Source organism: Lactuca serriola, chromosome 2 (assembly GCF_051521515.1).
Source record: "Lactuca serriola cultivar US96UC23 chromosome 2, Lser_US96UC23_V15, whole genome shotgun sequence".
NCBI lineage: Eukaryota > Viridiplantae > Streptophyta > Magnoliopsida > Asterales > Asteraceae > Lactuca > Lactuca serriola.
The window spans coordinates 220,844,033-220,866,710 of record NC_136409.1 but is presented as its reverse complement, the minus strand read 5'-3'; the positions used below and the strand labels follow the sequence as shown (position 1 = coordinate 220,866,710).

The window sequence follows — 22,678 nt, the reverse complement described above, 5'->3', positions numbered from 1 at the left end:
ATTTGAGGAAGCTCGAGCTCGAGCTCGAGCTCGGCTCATGAACAATTTAGTGGGCTCGCGAGCCTAATCGAGCCTAAATGAGCCTCTATGTATATATATGTATATATATATATATATATATGTGTGTGTGTGTGTATATATATATATATATATATATATATATATATATATATATAGAGAGAGAGAGAGAGAGAGAGAGAGAGAGAGGCTCGTTTAGGCTCGCGAGCCCCATTAATTGAAGCTCGGCTCGAGCTCGTTTAGTAAACGAGCCTCATATCTAGGCTCGAGCTCGGCTCGGGCTCGTTTAATTCGATCTCGAGTCGAGCTTTTAACGAGTCGATCCCGAGTAGCTCACGAGTAGCTCAGCTCACTTACACCCCTACGCATAATAGTTATTAGACTTATCCAAGTGGGAGACTGTTGGATTAGTGTCTAAGTCCATAACTATTTTGATATGTACTTGAACCGATTGTGAGCATGGTCCTTTTGGGTTGCTTTCACACTGGTGATTAGACAGGATGATTGTTGAGGAGAGAGGCTGGTTTATTGTTAAGAATAATAAATTGGGGTATAAATATGATTTTTTTAATATATTATATGAATAATATATTAATTTGGAATCATATTATTAATTAGTATTTAATCAGAAATTAATTAGGAATTAATTTCGGGATTTAAGGAATTAATTAAAAGTACAGGGGCTGTTTTGTAATTATTTGATAATTGAGAGTTTGGGCTATTGGATCACCTTTATTAAGGCTTGAACGAAAATCCTAGAAGGATCTAGGAGTTTTCATCCAAGGGCTTAAGGAAAGGAGTTCATGGATTTGCTTAGGCCCTAAGCTAAGGGATTAGGGTTTCCACCTTGAAACCCTAGTTAGCCTTAAGTATAAATAGCACCCTAAGGCACTAAATTCGACCAACCCTTTGGAGAAACCCTATTAGGGTCGAATTTTAGAGCCTCTTGCCTCCCTTCCGCTCTCTCATATTCATCCTCTCACCCAAAGTGTGTTTGTGAGCCATTAGAGGTACTACACTTGTGGTACTTGCTTTCAAGAGCTAAGGAAATTCAAGGAACTAGTTGTTATTGCTATATAACAACAAAAGGTATGTATTGTATTCTCCTTTGTGGATTTCTAAAATCATAGGAGTATCCCAGGTTTCTTTTTGTGTTCATAAAGTTGTATGTCTAATAGTGAGAACATAGATCCAATTAGGGTTGCATGAACACATAGGATTGTTTGTATAAAACCCAACAAGATGAATGCACATTATGATGGTGCATTATTACACTCATAAAACATGTTGAAATGGTTGTTAATAATGCTAAATAATGATAGAGTGTTATGAGAGAAATGAAAAATTCAATAGTCATTCATAAACGAATATTTCATAACATATATATATATATATATATATATATATATATATATATATATATATATATATATATATATATAGCTAGGTTCAAATGTTTCTAGCAACTATTGTGTGCTTTGAAAGACCAATAAGAATTTATAAATAAAAAATAGTTAAATAAATTATTTAAAAGTATAATAGTAATCTTTATTATATTTAATTATGGTAGATAATTAAAACATTTATTATCCCTTTAAATAAAGATATCAAAGTCAAAAACCGTATTAAAAAACCTATGTCTGATTATCATAACGTATGTTTGATTATCATCATTGCCGCTGCTCGTTAAAAAAACAGATCGAGAAGAATTTGGATAGAAAATACATGTTCTTCCAACACAAAAAAGAAAATAATTATTGCTCAAAAGTAAGGCTACATATGCAAATGGAACGACAACTTCCTAGGTATTCATATCATCATTTACATATATGGTTAACTTGTGTGCTTATTTTCGATTCCACATATGCCACTGTATTTAGTAATTTATTATAAACATATGAATGATTTTTATTGCTTATGATCTTAGTTATATTGTGTCGATTTAATTTATTTTTAATTCATAACTTTTTTTTCTATGTATTTTTACTTCATTATTTTCAATAAACTTAATTATGGTCAAATTGATTCGACCAGAAAAATTTAAAAGCAATTGATATTGGTATTGGTGGTTTTCGGTATTGATTTTAATATTTTGGTGTATTATGTTAGAATGTATTTTATGTATTCCAGTTGCAAATGTATTGTATGTATTCTGTCATATTCTATATATTTTGCCAGAATATATAAAGTGATAACATGCTTTTAACAATTCTTAGTTTTTTTTTTGTATCTATGATATGAATGACTGGAAGAATGTGTTGAAGACCTGATAGGAATAACTTGAAGAATGCATAATAGATTGATTACACTCACATTTTAAGAATGTTGTTACTTTTTAAGAATTTTATTCATTTTTGTTGATATTCTTTTAGAATATGTATATGTAGCACCTTGTTCTTGGTATGTATTTTTATTGAAGTATTTTGCATTTTCGGCCTTGGACTCGGCGAGTTGAAGGACCAACTCGCCGAGTAGAAGCGAGGTGGGACGCGGGATTTAAGTGATGGACTCGTCGAGTCGGGTCCCGGATTCGACGAGTAGGCTCTGACTGGATAAAACCCTAATCTGAGGGTTTGCACCCTATTTAATCATCTCTTTCAGCCCCCACTCGTCCCTAATGCTCCCAGAGACCCTCCATAGCAAACCCTAAGTGTTTTGGTGCAAGATCTAAGGCTTTTGAGTGATTTTTGTGGGTTTTGACCTTAAGGAAGAAGGAAGAGCATAGAAGGATCAAGAGGAGACTGAAGGATTTGAGTTTGGTTCATCATTTGCAGTCTTTGAAAGGTATAAAGTTTGTACCTTGATTGCTTGTTTGTTAGATCCCTTTGGGGAAGATTTAGGGCTTTTTAAGCCATATGAGGTAGCCAACCATGATTGCAAACATGGTTGTGGGTCAAGACTTCGAATCTAAGTCTTGGGAGGAGTCACAAGGCAGATTTGGGTTGCTTTTGCACCCAAGGAAGGTCCCATGCAACATAGGAGCCATTTTAGAGCCTTTTAGGCTCAAAAGTCCCATGCATGCATGTAAAGTTCAAAACTTTATGTGCTAGATCGAGCTTAGGGGCTTGGATCTGTCTTTTGGTCAAAGGTTGTACATCAGAAATCGAGGATTTAGGGTGTGGACGTTATCGACTCGGCTAGTCCGTTCTTGGGACTCGAAGAGTCCAAGGCATAAAGTCCCATATCTGTTGAGGGTCAAAACAACTCAGTTGGGTGTTAGAAGGATTGTAGAAGGTCCGAAGGAATGACCCAATGTTTTGGACTTAGCCTTAGACATGGAGTTCATGGGACTCGACGAGTGCTAGAACAGACTCGGCGAGTCGAAGGCAATATCCTTATGGTTGAAGATGAACTCGATGAGTTGTTCATACAACTCGGTGAGTCAAGGTCAGAACTTGTTTATCAGATGAAGGTGTCGAGTTGTTCATACAACTCGGCGAGTCGGATGAAGGTTCATTCGATGTTCATATCGAAGAGGAACTCATCGAGTCGTTGCCAAACTCGACGAGTCGGGTCATGGATAAGGACGGGTAAAGGGTTACGGACTCGGCGAGTTGACAGCCCAACTCGGTGAGTCGGGTCAACTGGCAGTTGACTTTGACTTGGAATTGGTTGGGGGTAAAATAGTCATTTTACCCTAAGAGTAGATATCAGTTTCTGACTGAGTGTTTTGTGGGGATTATAGCCAGAGGATTTCCGGAGCAGTAGCAGACAAAGGTTTCCCGCACAGATTATCAGCAACTACTCGTACGAGGTGAGTTACCTTCCAGTAGTGGTGGGTCTACGGCCACAATTCCGGCCCACCAGTAGGAGTTGTATGATTAGATAATTGTCTTTGTGATATCATCTAGGTTTGCTACTACCTGATATGTTATAAGTTTGCATGATATGTTATATGTGATAGTAGTAGAGTTCGGTTGTTAGGACCGAATGGTAGGTCAGACACCCCAGATATGTCTGACAGTATGTGATGATATGTTTATATGCTGGCATGATACGTTATATGTGATAGTGGTAGTAATAGTCCCCAAGTTCGGTTGTTAGGACCGAAGGGTAGTTCGGACACCTCAGATATGTCTGATAGTATGTTTATGTTATGATATATGTGATAGTAGCAGTAGAGGGTGGAATAGTCCCCGAGGGTCAGTTGTTAGGACTGATAGGTAGGTCAGCACCCCAGAATGGCTTGACACAGGTAGGATGGCACCCCAGAATGGCCGTACGGGTAGGTCGGCACCATAGAATGGCCGTACCGGGTAGGTCGGGCACCCCAGAATTGCCCGGCAGTATGTATGCTATGTGATTGTATGGTATGTGGTACGATGGGGGAACTCACTAAGCTTCGTGCTTACAGTTTACAGTTTTGGTTTCAGGTACCTCTTCAGCGAAGGGGAAGGAGCTGGCGCGGTAGCGGCACATCATACACACACTCTTTGTTTTTCTGCACTATGGATATTCTTGGATTGTACTCTGACATGTTACTACTTTTATGACTTGGGTTTTCAGACATGATACATTGTTTTATGAAATGATGTGATTTCACAGTATTTTCTTATGAATGTTTTATGAGTCAGCTAAATAAAAATGAAATTTTTGGACTTGAAAATTGTGTCGTTACAGTATAATTATATTAAAATATATAAGACTTTTAGTCTGTAAGAGTATATATGAATTTGTATTTAAGTTCAGATGTTTAAGAATATATTAGATTGTTATTTTTCAACTTCAGATTCAAGAATTTTGTTATTCTTCAATAATATTCTAATAGAATAAAATTTTAAAAGAACATCATTCTAACAAAAAAAATATTATGACAAAATAAAATCGGTTATGTTTACAAATTATGTTAGAATTAATTAAAAAAAATCAGATTTTTAAAATTAGAAGAATTAGTTATCCCTAAAAATCCGAAAATTTCCTTTTATAAATGTGGTTTATTGTCCAAAATACCCTTTTGGTAAAATTTGTGTGATTATATGGTACATGTTATCCCATTGTAATATCATACACTCTCAAATTATGTCCATTGATTAATTCTATCCGTTGGTCCAGATCTGTGCATTCTGGCTCATAATAATTCGTAAAAACAAAGTAACCTAAGTATGTATATATATATATATATATATATATATATATATATATATATATATATATATATATATATATATATATATATTACCATTGACGAACTTTTATGCTAGTTACTTAAATGGATTAAATACAAGAAATAACAACCAAAATCACTAACGATTTTTGTGGTCACTAATTGAATAACTGAGTGACAACTTTTTATGGTCAGTAGTTGAATACAACAATTGTCTTTTTATGGTCATTAGATGGGCAAATTAGTGACAACTTTTTATGGTCACTAATTGGATAAAACAATGATGACTTCTATTTAGCGACCACATATATATATTTCAGTCACTAATCAAAATTAGTGACAAACCTATAGTGACGAAAGTAACCAACAATATTTTTGTCTAAAAATCATTTTAGTGACCACTCTTATACTGTAAGTGACCACATTATTTTCGTCACTAAGTATTATTTTTCTTGTAGTGAGTTTTTAGTAAATCAATATTTCAACCCATATAAATATCAAATAATCAGGTTTAAAAGTCGTAAGCGTCGGTTACAAACTCATGAAGACCTTGTTCACATGCCGACTCTGTACTTTGTAAAACTAAGCAAGAGCTTAGCCCCAATTTTAAATGGCCAAATTTTAAAGTTTATTATATATATATATATATATATATATATATATATATATATATATATATATATATATATATATATATATATATAAGTGAATATATCTAACAACCTTATGTAAGCTTAGGTACCTAACCACATCATACTACGTAATTTTGTATCATATTTGCATTGTAATCACCCAAAGTTCTTAAAATTCAACCTCATAACTTGATTGCTTCCAAAATCTTTGGACTTTCACCATTATCTTCCTTAAAATGACGTCTTTCTATTGGAGACCCCCTGGCGGGCTTCATATACTACTGTTACAAATCAAATGGTGTAGGAGGAATATAATGGTGAATGTCTGAAAATCTTGGAAGTAAATCAAGTTGTGTGTTGAAGTTTAAGAACGTTAAACGATTGCAATGGAAATATAATGCAAAACAATGTAGTATAATGTGGTTAGGTACCTAAGCTTATATAAGGTTGTTAGGTATATTCACTTTACCCATATATATATATATATATATATATATATATATATATATATATATATATATATATATAGGGTAAAGTGAATATACCTAACAACCTTATATAAACTTAGGTACCTAACGACATTATACTACATTGTTTTCAATTATATTTCCATTGGAATCATCTAAGGTTCTTAAACTTCAACCCTTAACTTGATTTACTTCCAAAATTTTCAGACATTCACTATTATATTCCTCCTACACCATTTGATTTGTAACGGTAGTATATGAAGCCCACCAGGGGGTCTCCGATAGAAAGACGTCATTTGAAGGAAGATAACGGTGAAAGTCCAAAGATTTTGAAAGCAATCAAGTTATGAGATTGAATTTTAAGAACTTTAGGTGATTACAATTCAAATATGATACAAAATTACATAATATAATGTGGTTAGGTACCTAAGCTTATATAAGGTTGTTAGGTATATTCACTTTTTCCATATATATATATATATATATATATATATATATATATATATATATATATATATATAGGTACGTGCGTATTTCTTGAAATATAAAGACAAACTGAAGCTTGACTTGACGGTAAACATGTTGGTTTATAAAACTAAATGTGTCAAGTTTGTTTACATGATCGAAGAATTAGACAAATACGTTTGTTCATAAAACTTCATCACGAAGTTCTGTTTCGGAAAAGTACTTATCCTAAGTTTTGAAAGAAAGGATAAGTCATGGTTTTTAAAATGCATGTGGACTTTTTGAGCAATGAAACATTAAGTTGACTGTTGTATTCCATTATTCCTAGAGACAAGATGTAATATTCATTTATAATTTTATCCTTCACGTACAACGATAAAGAAAAAAAAAATAAACAAATAAATAAAATGATGCAATACAACCAGAAACCAACTGAAACAGGGCAGCTTCGGTCTGCTGGGGCTAATATTATAATCATCAGCAGTCGATTTCTCCACAGTTTCCGTACCCTCTCGCGTGTCTTCTTCTTCAACACAGAAACAATCCTCAGAAGCATACCACTTTTATTATCAGAAAAATCCAAGATTTCCATCAGCTACTTTCCCTCCAATTTTGATTCAAGATTCTTACAGATTAAGCAATTCTTGATCGGGCATACTATTTAAACCCCATATCATCTCCGTCATTAATGCAGATCAATCAAACCTTTCCATATATGGAGTATACAACCGGATCTCAACTCCATAATTTCCAGACCTTCTTCATGGAATGGGTGACCCAACTGGAGTTTTACCTTCATCAGCTTCTCCACATTCTTCAGTCCCCGGATCAACAAGACGAGTCCAAACACAAACAACTCATTCGCCTAGTCATGGCTCACTACCATAAATACTTCCTTGCCAAGGCCCGAGTTTCTAGCCGGAATGTTTTTCTTATTATGTCACCACCGTGGCTCAGCTCCTATGAGCGAACCTTCCTATGGTTGTCTGGGTTCAAGCCGGGTCTTGCCCTCCACGTCGTGAGTAAATGTGGGGTGGAATTGAGCTCCGATCAGACGGAGAGGATGGAGAGGTTGACGGTGGACACTAAAGACCACGAGAGTGTGATTGCAGAGAGGCTGGCGAGGTTGGAGCAGCAGGTACTGGCGCCGTCCATGCTGGCCATGGCGAGGATGGGAGGAAGGGAGGTGAATGGCATGATTCGTGAAGCGGATACTGCAGTAGAGAGAATGGCGGAGCATATGGAGTTTTTGGTTGGGTGTGCAGATTATTTGAGGGAGAAGACGGTGGCGAAGGTGGTGGGGATATTGACGACGGCTCAGACGGTGAGGTTCTTGGCGGCTATGGCTCAACTTCAGTTAAGGATTAGGAGGTGGGGGCAGCTGAGGGAGAGGGAGATTCATGGAGATGCTAATCTCTCTTAAGGATAGTCGTTCGAAGGTACTTCCAAGTTCCAAAGGCAGGTGCCATGCGCTATGGGATGATGACAACTAGAATTGTTGTGTTCCTTTAAATTCAATGTTTCCACTCTTTTCTTCAAAAGGTTGTTTTGTGTGGAAGTGTTTTTGTTTGTGTTGTAAACGACAAAGATGTATGTGGTCAAGGAAATGGAAGAAAAATTACGATGAAGTAAACGGCAGTCATAGGATTATTTTGAAAACAAAGAAAAATATCTGTCCAAGGTGGTTTCAGGAATGGGCCCAACAAAAAATCTCTATTATAATAAAAGAGGTTTTTATTTTATTTTATTTTTCACTTTAAGTTTTCTCATTTTTTAGGGACATAAAAACCGTTTCTTACGAGGGGTTCCTTCCCTCTGCTACGATGATCACCATCGTCTCTCTCTCTCTTCACACTTTTTTTTTTTTTTTTTTTTTTTTTTTTTAAATTTTCTTTTTAAATAAGGGTAACATATTTTTTAAGTTTGTACACATTTAGTCATTGATTTTTTTTTATCCAAATTTTTCCATTGAACTTGTTTAACTGTTCGAAAAACATCCTTATGACATATTATCGGAGGTTTAGCCGGTTTTCGGCGTTCTTGTGAGCTTCGGTGAGACTCCGATCATCTTTTCCGGCGAGTCTCCGACCAAAAACACCAAAAAAACACATACATAAACAAAAAACACCTAGATTCATGTGTTTTCCTCAAAAATTCTTCAACCCCTTCAACCCAAATTGAGCATATTCAAGAACAACTAGATCTGAAAAATGAGTTCATAAAAAATGTTTTCAGATTTGCATGTGAGTGTGTGTGTTTGTTAGATCTGAACAAAAATTCTCCAACCCTTCAATCGGTGTGTATGTGTGGGTTTTTTAGATCAGAAAACACATACACAATCATGTTCATCCCTTCAAACCCGTCGACCCAAAAATCATAAACCCATAAATCCTTCAACCACTTCAACCCAAATTGTAACGACCCAAAAATCACGACTAAAAATTTCTTTAAAAACATTACTGAAATCATATTTATAAAAATTGTATCATAAGTCATAACATAATTTTTCGAGTATAAATTCAAAACATAATCTCATTATCAGAGTCAAACAATCCCAGGCTAACTGACTATGGTGTGTGCTCTGCAATCTTCCCGAGCTCCTCTTTTGAAAACTGAGTACCTGAAACCAAAACTGAAAACCGTAAGCACGAAGCTTAGTGAGCTCCCCCAATCTACCACATACCATACAATAACATGTAAAGCACATACTGGGCCTTGCCCATTGCATCGGACCGACTAGGGCCTTGCCCCCTGCATCGGACCGAAGTCCGGAAACTGACTGGGACCTTGTCCCCTGCATCGGACCAAAGTCCGGACTAACTGGGGCCTTGCCCCCTGCATCGGACCGAAGTCCGGACTAACTGGGGCCTTGCCCCCAAAATATCATAAAATATGTCTCAAATATCATATAATAAAACCATAAGTCATGTGTCTCAAAATATCATAAAATATGTCTCATATCACAATTGATGTCAGATCGTGACAAAATATCAGAGTCTAACTCCAGGCCAAAACTGTGGTGGGTGCCACGCCATCATCCCGAGCCCTTTCCCTTGCTAGCTGAGGACCCTGAAACCAAAACTAAAACTGTAAGCACAAATCTTAGTGGGCTCCCCAAACTACCACATACCATACAATAACATATAAAGCACATACTGGGCCTTGCCCATTGCATCAGACCGAAAATCCGGAAACTGCATCGGATCGAAGTCCGGAAACTGCATCGGACTGAAGTCCGGAAACTAACCAAGGCCTTTCCCTCTGCATCGGACCGAAGTTCGGAACTAACCATGGCCTTGCACTCTACATCGGATCGAAGTCCGGAAACTGTATCAGACCGAAGTCCGGAACTAACCAAGGACTTGCCCTCTACATCAGACCGAAGTCCGGAAACTAACCAGGGCCTTGCCCTCTGCATCGGACCGAAGTCCGGAAACCGACCGAACAGAGCATAGCAAAATCATATCTACTAACATAACACATAAACTACATACTACATCGGACCGAAGTCTGGAACACATAACACAAAGACATGCTTGAATCACAAAGACATCAAGCACACTGAACTACTGCATCGGACCGAAGTCCGGAACTACTGCTGACTAAACGGGCCGACATTGTGGCCGTATACCTGTTCCTATCGGAAGGATAACTCACCTCGTAACGCTGGCTGCTGAGATGTTAGATCTGAAACTGTCTGACTGCTACTCCGAAACTCCCCGACTACAAATCCCATAAACACTAAATCAAATACTGATAACTAATTTCAGGGTAAAATGACTATTTACCCCTGTAAGGTCAACTTCCTGGTCAAAGTCAACTTTCAGTTGACCGGACTCGCCGAGTTGGGCCGCCAACTCGCCGAGTCCCTATCATCCATTCTAATACTCTACCCGCTTCTACTCGTCGATTTTGGCAAAGACTCGACGAGTTCTTCTTCGATACTTACATCGAGTCTAACTTCATCCGACTCGCCGAGTTGTATGAACAACTCGTCGAGTTCCCCTTCAACAAAAGAACACACCCAGTCTATAACTCGCTGAGTCGTATGAACAACTCGTCGAGTCCGTCTGCTTCCAAATCCAAGTCTTAACTCACTGAGTCCTTACTCTACTCACTACACAGGCTCGCCATTACTGAATCGGGAGTCTAAGACTCGCGACCCGACTCGTCGACTCAGAAGAACGACTCGTCTAGTCCTTTGCATGCAAATTCCATACAGTCGATTCTAATCAACCTTAGTGCATCCAATTCGTAGATCTAAGCTTCTGGGACTATCTGAACACATAAAGTTGCTAACTTTACGTGTATCTAAGATGCAATGAAGCAATAACACTCATACTTTGCTATTATGGGGGGTTACTTGACTAAAACAAAGCCATGGCTGCCAAAAGGTGGTCTCCTTGAGCTTCTGGAGCTCAAGAGAGGCTAGATCTGAGATATGACTCGATCACAAGGCTTTATCACAAAGGATTTGGGGTTTTTGAGTTTAAAACGAACAATTTGGGGACAAACTAGATCTATTAGCACAATAATCAAGATGGAAGCTTTATTACCAAAAAGGATGGCAAAAGAGGAGTGTATTCTGGATCTACTTCTTCTTTCTTGAGTTCTGATGCCTTCTCCTTGCTCCAAAATGCACCAAAAGTTCCTTCACAAGGCAAAGATCACTCACACACACTTCAAGGAGGCTATGGTTTTGGGAATAAGTCTCTGGGAAGTGAAGGAGGCTGGTTTGGGGCTATAATGACGTTTAAATAGGGTGCAAACCCTTGAAATTAGGATTTCATCCAGACTGGCAGACTCGCCGAGTCCGAGAATATGGACTCATCGAGTCACCAACTTAAACCGTGTGCAAATCCCGTCTCTACTCGATGAGTCGGGCTACTGACTCGTCGAGTACCCCTTAAGAAATGAAAATTACTTTATTTAAATCACATACCAGAAATGAGGCGTTACATCTCTTAGCCTAAAATTAGGTTTTTTCTTAAAATGTGTTGTCAAACATAAGTATGTGTGATTGTTGTGTGAGAGAGAGGGCAAATTTTCTTTTTTATTTTTTTAATTTAGAAAAGTATTTAAATAAATAAAAAGAAACTGAAAAAGAAAATGTAAGGGTAAAATCTTCGTATAAAAAAGTTCAAAACAAGTTGGACCAAACTCGCAACAAAATAAAATTTTTGAGCATCTAGTGCTTTTTGAACCAAAGTTGCAATTTCTAGCCGATCAAAAGTTGTCAAACTTACTTTCAGTCAGTCCAGTTACGTCCTTTAAATATATTATGATACTACTGTGAGACCAACATGGGTTTATTCAAATAAAAAAAACACACAAACAAACAAACATGAAAATCTAACAATTTGGAAATTTTAAATTTAAAATAAATAAATTATTTAATTATTAAAATTTGAAGTGTTTGTTTATCTTGTAAATTTGAACTAATAATTTAAATAAATAAACAACTAAAATAGTTGGATTCAATTTAGAAATTATAAGGAAAATTGCATTAATGAATTGTATATGCATTTATTACATTTCAGTATTATATTGAATTAATAAAATGAAAAAAAAAAACACAAAATGATATATATATATATATATATATATATATATATATATATATATATATAATTTAATCCAAATTTATCATAAAATGATATGTGGCATAATGAATGAGAGAATGATAAGTGACAAAATTATTTTCATTTATTAAGGAGTACTATGTGAGACCCGTGTAATACATGGGTTTATTTTTTTAAATTAATATATTTTGTTAAGCATTACATGTTTAATAATTTACAAAACTGGATTTGGAAAGAATATCAATATTAGCCGTGAATAAACCAATTTTTATAAGGTTTTTGCAAATTATCGTGAATTTAAAAGAGATTGACAAAAAATTATGTTTTTCAATTAAGAATGTTGATTTGAATTTAAATTGAATTTAATACACTAATTGACAAATTACGTGGAATTTATAGCGACTTTTAAGTTTCCTTATTTTTTCTTTACTATATTTTTAGATTAGATTTTTTTATATAACTTAATAACAAAGCCAAAAGGGCTTTGCCAAATGAATTTATATGAAATTGAAAAATTTTAAAAATGTCATGTGACATCTTGAATTAGTTGATGACATATGACAAAAAACTTTCATTTATTAGATAGATTGTCTTAGGCCGGACGGAGTGGAACGGTAAGGATATGCGGGAGCCATTCCCGCTCGAAGGAGCACCGCACCGACGGTGCGGGATAGAAGGCGCGGGGTGGAGGTGAGGGGATGGGTTCCCCCCCCCCCCTCTCTCTCTCTCTCTCTCTCTCTCTCTCTCTCTCTCTCTCTCTCTCTCTCTCTCTCTTCTTGTTAGTGGCTACAATTTTTTTTGGGCCTGCAAGTTTTAACGAGGAAGAAGGAAGAATTTCTAGGAATGGCATATTTGGCCCCTATGTTTTGGTCGTATGGGAGAATACACCCAACTCTGAATTCTCTTCACAAAAATAGTTTTCGAAAATTACAAAATAGACACTATACTTTTATATTTCAGTTATCATTAAAATCAATTAATTTTATTTAAAAAAAATAGTGAGGGAAAGGAAAGTATGGCCAATAAAAAATGAGGTAAGCTTCCCTCTCCTCCTTCCGATCTTATTCTTAGTGTATACCATTAAAAAGCTTAAAAATAATAATAATAATAATAATAATAATAATAATAATAATTAAAAAAAAAAATCATGGTAGTGGAACTACTGTGTATTGCATAAGAATCTAAAATTGAGGGACGTGGAGTAAAAAAGCCCTTGTATTTCATATCCTCATCCCCCAATGATCATCAGAAACACCTTCATAACAATTGATTTTAGACATACACACTCACCTCTTCTCTCTCTAGAGAGAGATAAGCTATACATTTCTATTTTTATCATCTGGGTATCTCCAATGGCGGCTTGGGTCTTATCAGAATGTGGTGTAAGACCAATTCCAACATTCTTCCCCAAGCCACGAACCGGAGTATCCAATTCCTTCTTTTCTAATACCAAATCCGATTCCATTGGAGTCACCCTATTCAACACCACTAAGTCAATCACAATCTCGTCCTCATTTTCAAGAATGTGTAAAGACAAGAATTGGGCATTGAAGGTGAGTGCACCAGTTACAATTCCGTTTTTAGATGAAGACGAAAGAGAAATAGCCACTGAGTTCGATCCTAGTGCACCACCACCGTTCACATTGGCCGATATTAGAGCCTCCATTCCCAAGCATTGTTGGGTGAAGGATCCATGGAGGTCAATGAGTTATGTTTTAAGAGATGTGGCGGTGGTTTTTGGGCTGGCGGTGGTGGCGGCGTATTTCAATAATATCGTCGTTTGGCCACTTTATTGGATTGCTCAGTCCACAATGTTCTGGGCCCTTTTTGTTCTTGGCCATGATTGGTAATCACGATTATGTGAAAAAAATCCTCTATTTGGTTTAATTGTCATTCTAATTATAATCTATCTTCCATTGTTCAGCGGCCATGGAAGCTTCTCCAATAATGCAAAACTTAATAGTGTAGTTGGTCATCTTCTTCATTCTTCCATTCTTGTACCCTACCATGGATGGTGCGTTTCATTTTTTGCTAGTCTTGCTTCAATTTATTTCTCGTCTTTTAATCATTGGGTTGTGGATGTTACAGGAGAATTAGCCATAGAACTCATCACCAGAACCATGGACACGTAGAAAACGATGAATCTTGGCACCCAGTGAGTCTATCTCGTTACTAACCTTGATTCATATTATCAATTAACATTATTTTGATACACTTTGTAACAAAATCGCATGTATATTCCAGTTGTCGGAGAAGATCTACAGAAGTTTAGAAGATGCTACAAGAAAATTGAGGTTCACGTTACCATTCCCGATGCTGGCATACCCTTTCTATCTGGTAACACTCTCATGTGGATGGATGAACATGTGTGGTCGCCTTATTCAGTTTTGGTAATTGACAGATATGTTTAAAAATTAAAAATTAACAGTGGAATCGAAGCCCAGGAAAAAAGGGTTCACATTTCGACCCCAACAGCGATTTGTTTCTCCCAAATGAAAAGAAAGACATCATCACCTCGACAGTGTGCTGGACAGCCATGGCTGTTCTGCTTGTGGGGTTGTCCTTCACGATGGGTCCTCTTCAAGTACTTAAACTCTACGGCATCCCTTATTGGGTAAGTTAAACAGTTAATCTTCTTCGTAATCTTTGTGTTATTCCCTTTTTCTTCTAACTAACAATCATAAGCCTTGATTTGAATCCAGGGTTTTGTCATGTGGCTGGATCTAGTGACTTATTTGCATCACCATGGCCATGAAGATAAACTCCCATGGTACCGTGGAAAGGTTTGAACTTTGACCCGACCCAGATTTCTGTTCTGTATTTCATCGTCGTGAATTTTTCAAATGGGTACCACAGGAATGGAGTTATCTGAGAGGAGGATTAACAACGCTTGATCGTGACTATGGATGGATCAATAACATCCACCACGATATCGGAACCCATGTGATACATCATCTCTTCCCTCAAATCCCTCACTACAATCTAATAGAAGCGGTTAGTGTTCTTGATTCCGAAAAAGGTTTAAATTCTTTCAAGCTAATCGAACGAAATATAATGATTGTGACATCTGTCATAACTGTTCTGTTCGTGACCTTTGAAAGGTCTGAAAGGGTCGTAGGGATATTTGAATAGTCACAAATGTCGTTATCACATCAAAATTTACTTTTTTATTTCCTCCAAATGACTTGACTTTTATGTATTTTGAAATTTTCTCAACAGACTGAAGCTGCGAAGCCAGTTTTTGGGAAATATTATCGGGAGCCAAAGAAATCTTGGCCTCTTCCATTTCACTTGTTGGGAGTTCTTGTAAGTAGTTTGAAGAAGGATCACTATGTGAGTGACGAAGGGGAGATTGTATACTACCAAACGGATGCCAAAATCAGTGGAAATTAGTACATTCTGTCGAGATTTAACAAGAGAAAGGGATGCTACATGACCTCTAATGATTCTTTGCTTGACAAGAATTTATTCATGAGTTTCTATCAACACATTCTCACACGATTCTTAAACTTGCATTTTTTTTTCTTATCATGAAAATAATGTAAACGAATAGAGATTTGACGATGATAAGAATTTAGTATGCCAAAACTTTGTTCTTTGTGGGAATCTTGGAATTTGATTGAACAAATTGTTATAATCAATAATCACACGTATAAGTTAAACTGCTTTTCTAAGAAGAAAAAAGGAAAAAAACCAGATTGACCCACCACTCCCACAACAAAAGAGGACGAAGAAAATCTAGCGGCCGCTTGGGTTTCGGCTTTCCAATACCCAATTGAAGAAGATAATCAAACTTTTAGGGGGCGTGGGTTTCGGCTTCCCAATACCCGATTGAAGAAGATAATCAAACTTTTAGGGGGTGTTTGACTTATCTTTTGAGAGACCAAAAATCATTTTAAGAAAAGATAAGAGGGTAAAAGATGTTTGGTAAAAGCACTTCTAAAAACTACTTTTGGATTTTGGATATAACGAAAATCAATTTTTTGGAAAAGTTAAAAACCTGACTTTTTGCAACTTTTTCTAAAAGGACTTTTAGCCTCTCAAAAGATAAGTCAAACACCCCCTTAATTATTTTTGGGAGAAAGTTCGAAGCGTTTTTTATGCGTTAACGAAAAGTGAATCTCGAAATCCCGATCAAATTAGCTCCAAGTGACACGATATTTCACTAACATGCACGAAATTTGGAGAAATTTACAACCTCCAAAATATATGCAAAATGGGTCAAACGATTTTGATATCTTCAATGCGGCCTTTGACCAATTTGAAAAAAACGTCAACCCGCAAAGCTTTTCTGTACGTGAAAGCGTGACTAAAATTGAAAGACATTCCAAAATAGATACAACAAACGGAAGGAACTTCACAAACCTCTTTCGATTCAAAGCATTCAAGAAACTTGGATGCAACTTTCCAACAATCGGACGGACGAACACACATCGACATAAACGATGATTCATTCGATCTTGAAAATGAGCCACCTCTTCGTCGACCCGTTGGAAGAATAAAGCAAAAAAATCGGGTTCAATGTCTACGAGATCTAGCGTTATGGACCATTTTTGAAAGAAATTTGATCGATATGTGCAAGTTCGAGAGAACAAGGTTGAGATTATGAGTCGGGTGGAACAAAAAATAATTGAAGCGTAAATGTCATTTCAAGAGGTACAAGCGACGCTTCAAACAAAAACGATACGTAAATCTTGAAAATGAAAGCGGATGACCTCAATGACGAAGATTTAGAGCTTTTTCTTGCGATGAAAGAGTCGATTCGAGCCCGACGTAGGAGTATGGAGTATTTTATTTGAGTTATACTTGGTATTTTTAGGTTTTTTATTTTTAATATTATTTTTATTTTTTTGATATTAATTAATGTAATTTTTAATTTTAATGTAATTTTTATTTTTTTATTTTAATTAATTTTATTTAATGTAATTTGGTATTTAATTTTAATGAAAAACTAGTATTTAAAAAAATTATATGATTTTTATGTACTTTTTATTTAAATTTAATTAAAAAAATGAGGTAAAGTGGTGTGTTTAGTGATATGTATCACATATGTTTAGTAGTGGTTAGTGGTTATGATGAGGCACCCACCACTATAGTGGTTAGTGGTGGTTATAACAGATGGTCTAATAGAAATTTCTTTAATTTAGGCCATACGGTATAAGAAGGACGAGTGGATCTCTAGTATACGTGACCACGAACCACAATCGTGTACACCGTCCCGGTGTCACGTTGTGGATCGTGGTGGCTACGATGAAGGTGCTCAACCAATGGGATAGGAGTTGTTCAATTCGATTGTTCAACGGTCTGAATTTTAATTTTTAACTTTTTTTTCAAATTCAATATCTATATAATCACAATACATCAAGTTTTACACCCACCTTTCATCAAAATGTACACTCTCATTCTCTAAAAGAAAAATAAATGGATTTCTTTAAGAATTTTGACTCAGATGAAGACAGGGAATTCATCCCAACCTTCTTCAACGTTGTGCAATAGATTCACGATGAAAAAGTTGGAATTTTGCTCATTCAAGGGTAGTCGTTAAGTCGCACACGATTTATTGGTACGTGATTACTTTGTCGATAATTGTCTTTGCAATGACGACACGTTCGAACGTCGTTTCCGTGTAAATAAGACTATATTTTTACATATTAGTAATGCTTTAGAAGCCCATTATGAATTTTTCAAACAAAAACCTGATGCTAGAGGAAGAATGAGTTTTAGTAGTGTACAAAAGTGTGCGGCTCTCCTTAGGTATTTGGGATACGGTATAACATTTGATGCATTTGACAAATATTTGAAAGTATCTGAGAGGACCGCAATTGATTGTGTAGATTGGTTTTGTGCATGTGTGTATGAGGTTTTTCACTAACAATATTTGCATAAACCTACTCCACGTGATATTGATAGATTATATTTGACTCATGAAGAGAGGCATGAATTTTCTGGTATGCTTGGCAGTCTAGATTGTACACATGTGGATTGGAAAAAATGTCCAATTGCATGACATGGTCAATTCGCTCAAGGAGATATAAGTAAACCAAGTATAATCCTAGAAATTTTTGCATCTCAAAATTTGTAGATATGACATTCATTTTTTGGAGTTGCGGGGTCTAACAACGACATTAACGTTCTTGGCCAGTCTCCTTTTTTCAACGATCTTTGGACCGGCAAAACACCTGATATGACGTTCACGGTGAACGGACATTTGTACAAATACGATTACTACCTTTGTGATGAGATATACCCAGATTATTCTACACTTATGAAGGCATACTCGGTTCCTCAGAGTGAAAAAGAAAAGTTGTTCACAAAGAGCCATGAATCAACGAGGAAGGATATTCAGAGGGCATTTGGAATCCTCAAGCAAACATGACATATAGTGAAATACGCTATACGACTTTAGGATAAGGATAAAATTAAACGAATGGTTCAAACATGTATTAGAATGCATAATATGATCATTGAAGATCAATGTCAAGCGATTTGCATGTATGATCAGGACGGCGGAGTCATCCCGCTTAAAGAGTTCCTACCCGAAACGAATGAATTTTTATCACGAATTGTTGAAATTTAAAACAGCGAAACGTGTTTCAATATTCGAAAAGATGTCGTGGACCATTTGTACCAACTCAACATGAACGAAGATTAGTTTTTTTTACTTATGTTTGTTTGTTTGTTTTTTTTTTTTTTAATTATAGGTTATTTAAGGAAGGTAATGTTTTTTTAATTCTAGGTTAATTAAGTAATGTAGTTTGAAGTTGTATTATTATTTTTATAATTAATGAAAAACTAGCTAAAAAAATTCTACATATTTTTTTTTTCAAAAAATGTAATTTTATTGTATTTTTTAATTAAAAAAATGTTGTGGAGTGGAATGGTTACTGGTGGGTATCCCATAGGTTTAATGGTTGTTAGTAGTGATGACGTGATACCCACCACTATAGTGGTTAGTGGTGGGTATAACGAATGGTCTTATAACAAAATGTGTTGTTTTTCTGGATCATAAAAAATCGAACAGAAAACCGAAAAATCGACTGCGTGGTTTGAGTTTTTATAAAAACCGATATTAATGGTTCGATTCCGTTTTGTATTATAAACTCACCCAGTAAAACCGAACTGACCAATGGATTTAAAAACCAACTCATCTTATATATTATTTAATATTTATTAATTATATTTTAAATATTATTTATATTTATTATATATTTTTTAATTTTAACTATGTTATAATTTTTTATTTTTGTTATGTTTCAAGACAAAGTTAAAGTTATTTTAGTATTCTTACCATTGCGTAGAAATTTTGGTATATTTAAATTGGGTACAATACCATTTATAACAATGTAATTTATGTGGGTTTAACCCGAAAAACTCAAAAAATCAAAAAACCGTTAACCCACAAAACCCATGGTTTCAAACCAACAACCCATAAACCCAAACCGATAACCAACTCGTGCAGAAACAAACCCATATAGGTTTTAAAACAGAAAAATCGATTTTCAGTGGTTTGATTTAAGTTTAGCCAAAAGCATATTTAAACCACCCATGCTTATCTCTAGTTAAATCAACAGCATGAGCATCTAACGAAGGAGTTAGTCTTGTTCCTACTGCCATTGGTACTCTGAGTTTCGTGCTATTAGACATTCCAAACTTTTCAAGCAAATTCTTCGTATATTGTTCTTGATTAATTAAGATTCCATCCCTGTTCTGTCTTATGTTTAAGCCAAGAAAATTATTAATTTTCCCATCATGCTCATTTCAAACTGACTTTTCATTAGATTTTCAAATTCAATTGACAATGCTGGATCAATTGAGCCAAAGATAATATCATCAACATAAATTTGAACAAGCATTAGATGACACCCAACTTTCTTGCGAAATAATGTGGGGTCAATTGATCCTTGTTTAAATTTAGATTGTTTCAAGAAATTTGTAAGTGTTGCTTACCAGGCTCTTGGTGCTTGTTTTAATCCATATACAGCCTTATCTAGGATGTAAACATGATTAGGATGTTCATTGCTTATAAATCCTGGTGGTTGTTCAACATACACTGTTTCTTCTAGTTCTCCATTTAAGAATGCACATTTAACATCCATTTGATAAACATCAAAGTCTTTGTGAGCTGCATAGGCTAAAAATATGCGAACTGCTTCAAGTCTTGCAACAGGTGCAAATGTTTCTTCATAGTCTATCCCTTCTTGTTGCGAATAACCTTTAACTACTAGTCTAGCTTTATTTCGAATAATATTGCCATCTTTGTCGGTTTTGTTTTTAAAAATCAATTTTAATCCGACAATTGAAACATCAAAAGGTTAGAAACTAATCTCCAAACCTTGTTTCGTTCAAATTCAGCCAGTTCAGATTGCATAGCAACAACCCAATCTGAGTGTTCCATAGCATCTTTTACTGTCTTTGGCTCTATTTTCGAAATAAAGACATTAAACATACATAGTTCTTGGTTCGCATTCAGTACCTCATTTTTCGCACGAATTTGAGCTCTAGTCAACACACCATCTTGTGGATTACCAATTACCTGTTCTTTTGGATGGTTTCTTGTCCATTTCTCAAGTGGTGGAAAATTAGGATCAAATTCTAATGGTGCATCTTCATACATATCTTCATTTTCAGATCTTGCAACAGAAAAATTATCATTTAGTTCATGAAACTCATCATTTTCATCAAGATTAATTGTCTCTGTTTCATCATGCTCCCCCTCAACATGATCTTCATCTTGATGCTCCCCCTCAAAATGATGTTCCTGTTGATTCTGCGAATGCTCCCCCTCAACTTGATGTTCCTGTTGATTCTGCGAATGCTCCCCCTCAACTTGATGATTCATAATTTCATTCTTCCCCTCGAAAGTTGGCTGACTATCTTCATTAATACTCGTATGTTCCTCCTCCATACGAATATCAGGCGTACTTTCACAAGTTATTGATGTTGTAGTTATTGTCGAATCATCAGTATGTTTTGAGGATTCTGATGTTTGATTATCAAGAGCTTTATTTTCTGCTTCAATTGCCCTGTCAGGAATTCCGAAAATTAAGTCATATTCATAATCATTGATTTCAGAATTATCAATTTGAGTATTTGAATCCACAAGTATTGATTTATTTTCAAATTTACTGTCTATGTGTTTAAGATAGTAATCATCAAACGTTAAATTGAAAGTTTCTTCAACTTTTCTTGTTCTTTTATTAAGCACTCTGTATGCAACTGAATTTTGTGAATATCCTAAGAATATGCCTTCATCAACGTTAGCTTGGAACTTGGACAAATTATCTTTGAGATTCATGATAAAGCACCTGCAACCAAAAACATGAAAGAATTTTACATTAGGTTTCCGATTATTGATTATTTCATATGGAGTAACATTGAATATTCGATGAATGAACGATCGATTCTGAGTAAAACATGCAGTGGACACTGCTTCTGCCCAAAGATATTGAGGTAGATTCACATATGTTAACATGGTCCTGGCTGCTTCACATAGAGATCGATTTCTTCTTTCAACAACACCATTTTGTTGTGGAGTATATGGTGATGAGAAATTATGCGAAATACCTTTGCTTGTGAGAAAAATATCAAGAGTTTGATTTTTAAACTCAGAACCATTATCACTTTTAATTTTTCGTACATTCTTCTTCCGACTAAGTTCAATCTTTTTAATAAAATCAATCATCGTCTGAGCAACTTCAGATTTCAACCTTAGAAAAAACACCCATGTGAATCGAGAGAAATCATCTACAACAACTAAAATATACCGCTTTTTATTGATTGTAGCAACAGTCGACGGTCCACATAAGTCAATGTGAAGAAGTTACAATGGTTCTACGATTTTTGAATCTATCACAATCGGATGACCTTTTCGATGTTGTTTTACTTGTTCGCAAGCTGCACACAAAGAATCATTGTCAAATTTTAGTACTGGTAACCCTCGAACTAGATCTTCAGTGACAAGTTTATTAATATTTCGAAAGTTCAAGTGTGACAATCTTGTATGCCAAAGCCAGCTGAGATCATTAGATGCTTTTGATAGTAAACACACAACAGGTTTTCCCACAATTGGTTTGATGTCCAGTGTAAACATATCACCATATCTTTTGGATTTGAGAAGTATTTCATTTGACTTCGCATTTGAAATGATAATTCCATCTTCATTAAATACAACTTGATTTCCAGTACCAACAACAAGTTGTGACACGCTTATCAAATTGTGTTGAAGTCCTTCAACATAAGCAACTCTATTCACAGTGAATTTTCCATTTGTGACTTTCCTATAGCCTTTCACTTGACACTTGTGATTATTCCCAAATTTGACTACTCCTGCATTTTCCAAGCTTCTATAATCTCGCAAGTTTTCCTTTCTTCCAGTCATATGACGAGAGAAACAACTATCAATATACCATT

At 35.6% G+C, this 22,678-nt stretch overlaps 2 protein-coding genes across 2 annotated transcripts; both read left to right on the top strand.

The window, feature by feature from the left end:
* Positions 1 to 7,385: 7,385 nt before the first annotated feature.
* Positions 7,386 to 8,325, top strand: LOC145090817 (protein DOG1-like 4). The gene has a single exon (XM_079028883.1). The coding sequence runs from the start codon at positions 7,402 to 7,404 to the stop codon at positions 8,107 to 8,109; it is 708 nt and encodes a 235-aa protein (XP_078885009.1). The 5' UTR covers positions 7,386 to 7,401; the 3' UTR covers positions 8,110 to 8,325.
* A 5,191-nt stretch (positions 8,326 to 13,516) lies between these two features.
* Positions 13,517 to 15,856, top strand: LOC145088615 (omega-3 fatty acid desaturase, chloroplastic-like). The gene is made up of 8 exons (XM_079026989.1): positions 13,517 to 14,114; positions 14,193 to 14,282; positions 14,357 to 14,423; positions 14,513 to 14,605; positions 14,697 to 14,882; positions 14,971 to 15,051; positions 15,125 to 15,262; positions 15,488 to 15,856. The coding sequence occupies exons 1-8, from the start codon at positions 13,621 to 13,623 to the stop codon at positions 15,659 to 15,661; spliced, it is 1,323 nt and encodes a 440-aa protein (XP_078883115.1). The 5' UTR covers positions 13,517 to 13,620; the 3' UTR covers positions 15,662 to 15,856.
* Positions 15,857 to 22,678: the final 6,822 nt, after the last annotated feature.

Bases quoted from the DNA above. Each gene is read 5' to 3' on its own strand.
- LOC145090817 (XM_079028883.1), top strand. From the start codon at position 7,402: ATGGAGTATACAACCGGATCTCAACTCCATAATTTCCAGACCTTCTTC.
- LOC145088615 (XM_079026989.1), top strand. From the start codon at position 13,621: ATGGCGGCTTGGGTCTTATCAGAATGTGGTGTAAGACCAATTCCAACA. The intron at 14,424-14,512 runs GTGAGTCTATCT...TGTATATTCCAG, and splicing joins ACGATGAATCTTGGCACCCA to TTGTCGGAGAAGATCTACAG. The intron at 14,883-14,970 runs GTAAGTTAAACA...ATTTGAATCCAG, and splicing joins TCTACGGCATCCCTTATTGG to GGTTTTGTCATGTGGCTGGA.